Source organism: Pomacea canaliculata, linkage group LG13, assembly GCF_003073045.1.
Source record: "Pomacea canaliculata isolate SZHN2017 linkage group LG13, ASM307304v1, whole genome shotgun sequence".
Classification (NCBI taxonomy): domain Eukaryota; kingdom Metazoa; phylum Mollusca; class Gastropoda; order Architaenioglossa; family Ampullariidae; genus Pomacea; species Pomacea canaliculata.
The window spans coordinates 2,557,711-2,568,253 of NC_037602.1; the positions used below are offsets into that span (position 1 = coordinate 2,557,711).

The 10,543-nt window shown below is 40.5% G+C and overlaps 1 protein-coding gene across 1 annotated transcript in view; it reads right to left on the reverse strand.

The window, feature by feature from the left end:
- Nucleotides 1–699: 699 nt before the first annotated feature.
- The window catches only part of LOC112554349 (amiloride-sensitive sodium channel subunit gamma-like), an 18,572-nt gene continuing 8,728 nt past the window's right edge, over nt 700–10,543 (reverse strand). Inside the window, 11 exon segments of the mRNA XM_025222089.1 lie at nt 700–4,188; nt 4,972–5,050; nt 5,198–5,253; nt 5,879–5,936; nt 6,088–6,166; nt 6,527–6,794; nt 7,731–7,801; nt 7,804–7,893; nt 8,349–8,452; nt 9,600–9,740; nt 10,313–10,337. Of these exon segments, the coding sequence (XP_025077874.1) occupies nt 3,955–4,188; nt 4,972–5,050; nt 5,198–5,253; nt 5,879–5,936; nt 6,088–6,166; nt 6,527–6,794; nt 7,731–7,801; nt 7,804–7,893; nt 8,349–8,452; nt 9,600–9,740; nt 10,313–10,337 (1,205 nt within the window). The 3' untranslated portion in view covers nt 700–3,954.

Sequence of the window (10,543 nt, forward strand, 5' to 3'; positions counted from 1 at the left end):
GTTCATGAGAGTTGTAGCTGCTCTTCTGCACTCCTTCGTCTCAGTCTTTGCCTTTTATCCTGCCTCTTCATTTTTGTTGTCCTCCAGTCAAAGCTGGCTGCATTATATCAGCATCAATGCATAAAATACATTTTCTGCCTTAATTCTCCACATCTTTGCTGAGTATGCATTTGTGTGCATATACCTGGAGACACGTGGGTTGGAAGACACCATATTTATTACATGGTAGACTATACCAACATCAAGATCTAGTCGACAGCATTCACTGTATATCAAGTGCAGTGTTTCTGTTCTGGACTGCCAACTCTTTGTACCAGTGATGGCACTTCTAGTGCCACAAGAAGAGTGCTAAAATGGTGGGGTTTGTGGGGAGAGGGGTTTGGGTTAAAAGATCTAGGTGGGTTTAATTTATTGGTACCTTCCTGTTGTACAGATCAGGTTCGCCATGAGCATTGAGCCAAAGAAAAGCTTCAGGTGGATCTCAATACACTAAAGTTGTTGTTGGCAGTTGAAAGTTGGTGCTTGCTTGACAATGTGCATTCTATTGCAGTCTGCATGCTTAGGCCACTGAGACTGTAAACATATTGTTGATGAACATTGTATGTGTATTTCTGAACAAAGCCTGTGAATCATTTTGGCTGACAGAAGCAGATGGGCATTGATGAATTTGTTGTAGACAAGTGTGTGTGTGTGGATGTATGCATGAAGTTTGCATTTAACAACTCTCTGGATACAGGACTTGAACACCTTGTGACATCAGACCTCATGATGTCATGTGAAGCATTCGTAGCAGAGCATTGAATTGAGGTTTGAGATTCTTATCATTTCTCTCCTGGATTTTAACTTTTTTGAAACGCTGGAAACCCACTGATGTACAGTTTTGTGTTGTTGGTCTCCACTTTGTTGATACTGAACTGTCATATTGTCTGAATGGCTTTGGATGGTATAGCATGCATATTCCATGAGAAAGAGTTTCTGAATGTTTTGAACAACAGGGTTGCTGGTCAGGTTAAGGCATTTGCAGTGGCCTAACTGGTTGAATATGTTCATGTCGACATTGGTGATTGGCCTTGTAGACATGCACACATAATGCTTTATCACATGTGCATCCATGGCTAAATATCTCAAGCTCAATTGTCTCGTTGTCAGTTGCTTCAACACAGGCAATAAAAAAGACATTTATATTGTACTGGCCATCTTTATGCAGGTGTGAATGCATGAATGTTACTTAGATATTTTTGGCTTTTGAGAACTATTCAGCAACAGATTCATTACAAGAGTACTATGTATCCATACAATCCAAAGAGCACCTGGACATGAGAATACAGGAAATTCCTGTGTAGAAGTACCCCAGTTCCTGAATGGAAAATTTTTATTCCAGAAATATTGCAAAATGTGATGCTGACAAGACTGGTTTGAATGACTGTGCCACAGCACTTTTTTTTAAAAAAAGCAATGGAATGCATGCAAGTTACATAATCAACATGAAATCCAGCCCAAGAGAGTACAAAATGCAAAACTAATAGACCAGTATTTAAGAAAAGAAAAAGCACTCAGACATTAAAATTTCTGAAAAATATTTATTACTGCATGTAAACTGTGATGTTTAATTCCAAACACTGATAAAATATGCGTTCACCTTTGCCAGGCTGATCATTGTTTTGCTTTCTTGTCTAAAGTTGTTAGTGGGAGGAGAATTTGAAGTAAATCGCTATCAGAATGGGTAGAAATTGTTAGCTGAATGTATAGTTTATTTTTTCACCTTGTCATCTGTCTTGTAACCTTGGGGTCATTGGGGAGACTGAAGGGAGGGGAGTGTACTGCAGAATGGAATCTGATCGTGGGCATGTCTTTGGAGCTGACGCCATTTCTCTAAACTATCCGCTAGTCTGTCTTTCAAACACCCTACCATTTTTTTTTTACAGGGGTGAGCAAAGTTTTTGCGTTAGGGTAAAATACCAGAAACCCAGGCCAGCTGACTACACAACAAAACTAGTTAGAGTGGACTGGACAATAAATGAGTACATAATGGCGTTCACTTACCCAATTTATGGTGTAAAGTGAAGCTGTTTGAATTCGCTCACAATAAAACTTTAAAACTAACCTTTCCTTTCCTCGATGCTCTCTAATGACTCATCAGACACGTCAGCTGTGTTATTTATCTTCGTACTTTGTCTGTGTTAGAATGTTAGGGACTGTGATTTCTAACGCTGTTGTGCTTGATAAATTTAATTTCAGTCAAATTAACGCAGGTTGAACTTTTTAAAGAGAAAAATTGCACTTTACATGTTGGTATACGGGTTGTACTTTGCCCACCCCTGGTCAATTGGCTTCCTCTGCGAAATCACGTTACCCTCAGTTCTTGCTACCCGATTCCTCTTTGCGTTTTCTGTCTTTTTATTTGTCATTAGTTCTGTCGTTTATCCTTCAGTCTTGCGACTGTTGTCCGTGTCTCTTTGTCTCAAGCGCCAACAGCACGCTCCTTACGAGCGTGAGTATGCGCTACATAAATCACGTGTTATTCTATTATTATTACAATTATTATTACTATTGTTACCCTGCTCCCCACCATGGAAAAAGATGTCAGAGAAGGAATTAAACTATTCTTGGAGAAGTAAAGAAGCCTTGAATAAACAAACACTGTGTGCATGGACAGAGATGTGTGTGTTTGTGTGTACATGAGCACCTGTGTGCAGGCATGCAGTGAGAAAATATTTAACACACAGTAAAGCATATGTAATCTCTCGAAAACTAGTATATTACCAAAAAGTGCTTGATAAACACATTCAAACAACGGTAAGTTTTTTTCCCAATTAAAAAATTAAAGATACACCGGGTGTTTGCTGCAATGAGCAGAGGTAAGTGATGAAAACACTAATTATTCTGTGATGCTGGAAGAAACTATAATTACGCTTTTTAATGTCTTTTACAGTAGGTAATGGCTATAGTATATTGAACAAGACAGAAAATAAACTAAAGAGCTTAACTAAAATAACAGCAGGTGGAAAGTTTGCACTCTACTGATTGTGCAGGTGACCAGATTATGACACGAATCTCTGGAGGCTTTCCAAGAATGGATGCTCAGCGACAGTTTGCTAAGTGACTGGTAGCTACATGCTGAACAAACTATGAATTAATGTTGCCTCCGACATGCAGCTGTATGATCATGATACTCAAAGTATCTTAATCTCCTGCCCTGATAATGTGCTTCACTTCTACAGTGAGTTCAGATGTAAAAGCCTAGATAGCTCAAGTGGAAAGTGGATTGTTTCTATAAGCACATAAAGGATGTCAACAAAATAACATGATGCCCTCCTATGTTGGAACAGGGGTCTACATGCTATTACAAGTAAACAATTCGAATCCAATTTGATTTTTTGTTCAAAAACGATTACCGATCAAATGTGTCATATAACGGAAATGTTTTAATTTATCTTACCTCACATTCTTATAAGTTTGTTTTTTAGGTGTGGGTGAGGAATAAATGTCACAATCTGTTATTTCTTAACGTACAACTTTTGTCCTGTTTTATATCTAGGCACTAGCTATATCAGTTCTGGTAAATAAAGTAACAACAGTAGGCCCTTATCTTGAGTGTTAACAATACAGTGAGGATTGGCTGCCATGGGTTCGGATCTCGTCTTGGGCACGCAGTTCTTTCTCTACTTGTGGCATCTGTTTACAGAGCTGGCCATGGACAGTCCACTAATTCTATTATCGACATGTAGTTGAAGATGTACTGGTGATGATGTAACTACTGCAGTAACTTCGCTACAGGTGACGACAACGATTTGACTTGAGAAGAATTTTTTTTTTTAAAGCCACCGATTAAGCTTAAAAAAACTGTCACACATTCTTGAATGCGATGACATTTCCCAGATGGTACCAAAACCTCACTTGATCGCGTTCTTTAGTCGACTGTGGACCCGCCCTTTTTGCCATATCTTCTCTTTTTTAGTACGGGTACCCGTTTAAATCCGTTAACATAACGTCACCGTTCTTGGTCTCCAGAAGTTCAGGGTGGGCGGAGAGCTTTGCAGGAGCAGACGACTTCTTGGGCTCCACTGAAGTGTAGGTGAGCGACCGGAAGATCGCCAGGAGGAAGCCACAAATCTCGCCGAGTGTGATGACAGACAGGCCAAGCCACAAGCCCAGCTGTCCCCCGATGTCACTGAGTAAGTTTTCAATCTGCCAAGACCAAAGGTCACGAAATGAGACTCCAGAAAGCGTATTTGGAAATAAAAATAATTCATGAAAAACCTATTTTACAATAAAGTTGTTAAGTGTGTTTGAAAAAATCAACTTTCACTCGTTACCAAAGCCTAAAACTATCACTGATAGTTACGGTTGAGTACAAAGTAGTATCCGGCGTCCAAAACTAATCGATAAATCGCGTGTGGTTCGGTGATTTTTCAACACACAACAAAACGGTTGCGTGAGGCTGTCCGCATCCTGTTCATTTCGTTATCGAGTGGCTTAGGACTTTACAGACTACAACACAAATATTTATTAATAACAACTCGCCTCAACACCTCGTTCTAAAGGCGACAAACATTTAACGATGGACGCAATGTTTACATCCGGGGCTCACAGCGGAGGTACTACTATACACAAATCTCACCTCGGGACATTTACAACTCGTGACTTAGGCAGATCTTCTTCCCTCGGTATCCTGAGCCTGAGTAAATTCCTTCCTCGTTCCCGCCAAAACCTACTGGTGAACCGTGTTCACCCAACTGTGTCACAGTTTTTCCTATCTAATGTTCTCATTCATTCAGCCATACATCCAGCATACACTTGCAGTCCGTAAGTCGCAAAAGGGTTAAAATATTCTGAAAAACATGGAGGCACGGACTGTGACATGAAGCTAGGGATCAAAAAGCGCTAAAGTGGCCAAAAAAAAAAATTCAATTAATCAAGCAACGCATCAGAAGTTATTTTAACCATTTGGTTACTTTTTTTCCCACTAACCTCGTAAGCTTTCTCCTGATCAATCGTCTGGGAAAGAAGATCACGAAAATAGACAGTGAGCTTGACAAAGTCGTCGCCACTGCCAAGAGAACAACGATTAAGATTATACTAATCTCTTGTCCACGATTCTGACTACATTGTGGGTATGACAGTAGCAACACTAATAACACAGCTAGGATGTTTAAGTTGTTAAAAAAAAAGACATCACTTTGAGAAGATTACTCACTTGGTGTTCGCCATGAGCATATAATTTGCTTGCTTTAGTTTAGTCTTCAGGTAACCCTGTAACGAAAATTATTTTCTTTTTATCTATGTTAACACATTGAGGCAGGCCCAGAGAAAGAGTGAGGTGGGGAGGAAGTGTACTCGTTCAAAAGAATTGTTATTAGCACTCGTGGAAAACCTTATCAATCTATTAAAAAATGATAATGATATGCCTATACAACTAAGAAATGTTTTACTTTCTAATTTTAAATAATATTATTTAATTATTTTATAATTTTAAAACTCGGCACCTCGACATGGACCACTGCATATTATTTCTGCTTCCTTGTGACATATTTCGTAAGACATTATCCGCCGTCTGTCCGTTGTTATAAGATTATATTGATATTCATTCCATTCACATTTGACATTTGAAGTTAGAACTCGGACCAAGGTTCATGTTGGATAACTGAATGTGAGGGCACAATTATATGGCACCTCATAAACGGAGTAATAGGAGTATCAACTTGTAGCATCAATCCTGACGAAAAGAATTCTTGTCTTTTTCTACGTTCCAAAGAATATGTATCTGATACATAGTTTGTATGTTATGGTCTCTCTTTTCCAGGTCTAGCACTCAGGAAGACCACTGTGCCGTGCGCGCGCATGCTAACTGCAGCTTCCGCTGCAACAGAAAGCCTACCTCGTAGTTCTCTGACGGCCAGGCAGCTGACGAGACGAGCACATCGTATTCGAATTCCCTGACAGAAAAAAAACCACCACCATGAACATCAGCATCGTTACCATGACAGCAGCGACTCCTACATTTACTAATGAATGTTTGTGTCGGGGATACAAGATAATCATAGCGATAAGATGGCAACCACCAAGAGAATTAGCAGCAGGACTCACTTGCACGGCAGGGGGCAGTTTTTGTCACACGTGTCGTATTCTTCGGGGAATGAGGCCATTAGACTGGAGTGGCAGTTGTCTGCAGCAGAAACAAATATTTGTCATGTTTCGTGTACACGTCACACGTTTACATGTTTATCACATGTAGGCGCTGCTTGAAATCTGAAACCTTTATGCACGACGAAGAGATGATAATAATGGTTACAATACAGTCATGACAGCCAACTGTATGTCAAAGAGTTTGTTTACTTTTGTTGTTCCTTGCCTTTTTGTGCGTCGGTTTTGTTTGTTTGTTGTTTTGTTGTTTTGTGTTTTGTTTTGTTTGTTTGTTTTGTTTGGGGGATTTTTTCCCTGTTTTTTTATTTTTGTTTTGTTTGTTTTGGGTAGGGGTGCTGTAGCTTCGTTTCCTTTTTTTCTTGTTAATGCTTTGGGGTTTTTTTAAAGTGTCTCTTTTCTTCATGACATGTGGAGGGGAGGGTGCACGTACTAACGATGTCGTCGGTCATGTTGCAGACGTTGTCCCTGTTGACGACGTAGTAGCTGGGCACTGAGCAGTTGCAGTGGCGCTCGACGATGGCCTGATAGCAGGACTTGAGACACGACAGCTTGGAGTAGGACGCGTTGGAGTTGAGGGCGTACATGTCGTGCTGGTAACCCAGCTCATCGTTACACGCGCCGTGAGGGGGATGCAACCGATTGGTCACCATCTGCATGTTATTGCATGTTATCTAATCAAAGAGAAAATGATGGTGATGATGGTCTGTACTTGTCTATTCAAAACAATCGAATAATGTCTACAAATCAGAGTGGCCACAGGTGTTGTAACAGAATAACAAATCATCATCGAACAAACATGAAAATAATCGCTGCAAGACTGACGAGCATAATGACGGTGTCGATCGCACTCGTCAACACAGACAGTGCGCATGTCCAGCGGGGATAGCCTCCACCCTGACGGCATTTCCGCTCGCAGCTATCCTTTACCTTATTTATTGACGCTCGCTCTGCATGTTGTTGGAGCAGACAGCTGCGTGTAAATGTCTCTGGAAACTGCGAGCCCCAAAGTAATGGCCAGGGATAATTGCCATGTTATGTCTAGCAGGTTGTCGTCTAGCGACGCTAAAGTCAAAGTCGAGTAAGGAACAAATATTATGACTCCCATTCACTCTTCGTCTCCTACTCACTACGGCTGGATATAAATTTTACAATCAGGAACAGAAGTCTTCAGGTTAGGTTAATGATATGATAATGAGTTTCTATCTTCAACACGCAGACCCCTAAAAACTGGCTTTTCCTTTCCGCTTGTTTCTCAAACAATTTTATCAGCCACAAAGTATTGAATTAAAAATTTTAGTGAAATGTTAAAATCTTGTAAACTGAAGATTTAGGCGTTGTGGACTAGCCTTCAAATAATTTTGTAAATAAAAAAAAACCATCATGGAGATGAGGAAAGGTTGTCAGAAGGAAATGTGAATTATTTATTTAATGGTTGAAATGCTTGATACGACACAGAATCGACGGATAATAGCGAGGAATCCCAAACTTTGAAAGCCTGCGAGCCTCACACAGGGCAGCGCGTGCCAGACAGACCTGGTGTCGCCGTGACGACACGTGATATGTGCTACGTGTTAGGTGTTGCTTACGTGACGGATGCTGACGTAGGTGGAGTGTCCGGGCGATATGGAGAAACCGTTGTCCACCGGAAAGGCGTGATGTTCCGGTGATGGATGACGACACGAACGCCTGCTTCTGACGCCAGTGTCGGAACGTACTCCTTCTGCTGAATGTACAGCTCCAGCGTGAGACCTGAGCAAATAGAACGTCAGCTCTGAGCAAGGGACCTCAGCTCCGAGCAAAAGACTTTAACTCTGAGCACAATGACGTCAGCCCTGGGCACAAAAAACGTCAGCTCTGAGCACAATGATGTCAGCCCTGGGCACAGGGACGTCAGCCCTGAGAGCAATGACGTCAGAGTACAATGACGTCAACCCTAGGCACAATGACGTCAGCCCTGAGCACAATGACGTCATCCCTGGGCACAGGGACGTCAGCTCTGAGCAAATCTATATTCACACGCGATTTCCTTGTGACAATTATCTGTTTTCTTTCACATTCGAACAGTAAAATACATTTTAACCTCCATTTGTAAATTATTTGGTTCCTGTATGCCACTGAGGACACTATCTGAGCTAACTCAATTGTAAAAATTAGCCACTAAGATGTAAGTATACTGCACGCGGTAAGACTTTGTGTCCCATTACCATATTCTGGTCCCGGAAATTTGGTGTTCTGAACTTTAGCGACATCGTGAGAATTAAAGGTGTAACAGTTTCCATATCTGTAGTTATGGAAATAGGTAAAGTTCCTGCAAAACAAAAAGAAGGGTGTGATTGCCCATAAAGTTACAAGTGAAGCTACGCACTAGACATTTTATAAATAGCAAACATTTTATATAAGTCTAATATTTCTGCAAGTTACTCTGCTTTTTCAACCGTTGACTTTTTTGCATTAAAATCATTTGAATCTTTCTTCGATCTTTCCTTCAATAGAATGAATCAGTATTAGTCCTCAAGATATGTCACTGGACTCATTCAGATATCATCTGATTTTAAACGAATTTCTTTCGAAAAAAATACGTTTCATGTTTTCGATGTTAATACCTTTTTTCATCTTTGCCTCTAAATATGAAATGTCATATCAAAGTCTTGTTACGTCTGTGGGCCTGCAAGGTGTGCCCCCATGTCCACCTGTTTGAGTTGCTATCAGTAGAGACTGTCATGTTGCCATTTCTAGGCAGCTACAAGTTTAGCCTGACCTTAATGACCTTATTTTTTTAAACGTGGTTGTTCAATTGAGACTTTAATAAAAAACGAAAATGAGTGTGTGTAATTCTTGACAAGAGAAGCAAAAACTTGATCAGGCTGAGAAATCTAAAATTCAAGCATGAACGACCCAAAGTTTATTTCGAACAAGCTTTTCATACATCAACAATAATTCCCGACTAGGAAGAAATGCTATTTCACACACGGTGGTAATTCACGTAACTGGTGCACTCCAGCAAAAGTCCGTGTCAATGATTTTGTTACATTCGAAACTCAAATATCTTTTCGTTAAATCAGTAATTGAATTAATGCTGCATACATTTTAAAATACACACATACACTTATTTGGAGTATAATCAGTAAAATATATTTTATCAAGCGCTGGCAGTAAATAAAACTCTCTTGGATTATTCTCAAATATCTTGCTCCCTATAAGCACATTGGAAGTGGGCAATCCTTAAGAATTACGATGATATGAGCTAGATGTTGCTTCTTTGGCGAAGATGAATAGCCTTCCAGAAAGGAGGGAGCTTGCGACATGCTGAGACATGACTGTGGATAAAAACCGTAAGTTATCCTTCCTTCTGTCTTATGTATCTTGTTATACTATGCATCGCGCTCCATTTTGTCTGTAAGTCATATCAAGGTTGAGTTGGGGTGTTATATGTACCAGATATACTATAAACAAGCCTCGGAGAACACGGGTATCCATAGTACCAACAGTTCAGAATAAAGTCGTCAGCTGAGTGACCTGCTGCTTTTACCACTTCCGGGTCGAGCTTGGCGCCAAGAGTGGCATAAGCATCATTCGCTTTGAATCGAACCGCAGGTCTGAAAAATGTTAGACTCTCTAATCGTTGTTCAGCAAAATGTTAAAAATGTAAGCGACCAAGCTATCAAATTATTACACTGTCTCAAGAGAGACTTCTGTTTCTGGATAAGAGGTCCTTTAACAATATTACTAGAACATCGCATAATTGTTTCGAAGCAATGAGTACACTCACAGTTTATTTACTTAACCGACCTCAGGGAAAAAAGGTCGTAACATGATGATCGTTGTTGTATCTTTTACTACCTTGATTGGAAATGAATGGAAATGAAGAATACATAGAACTTGGTCAGAAACTACTTAGAAAAAAAAAAGTTCTTTGGTTCAAGTGTGTGATGAAAGAGAGAGAGATTGGGGGGGATCGCTATATCTCCAGACGAGCAGAACAGTCATAAAGACATATAAGACACACACCAGCTATCTTCTCCAGAGCATTCCACTTGTTGAAAGAGTTGTTCATCATGATAGCGATACTAGAGTCAGAGTTGGTTGCAGGAGAACGGGTACCGTGGTACCGTGTACCCGTAACGCGACCTGAGCTCGTGTACTGTAGTCGGGGCTGTACTTGAGTTACCTGCTGGCTTTACGTGCCTCGTTACCTGCGACAGTAAATATCAATTTGACCTGCGGCGATACATGTTGTCATAGTGCAGTGCGTTTCTCTAAAGTGTGGTCGCGGACAATAAGTCAGGTGGTCCGAGGCTGACATCGTCATATTCCAGCAAAAGTGATGTTAAAGTGCTGCATTCCTCATAACATTAATTACAGAACGAGTTACGTAGTTTTATGAGTCACAAAGGACATA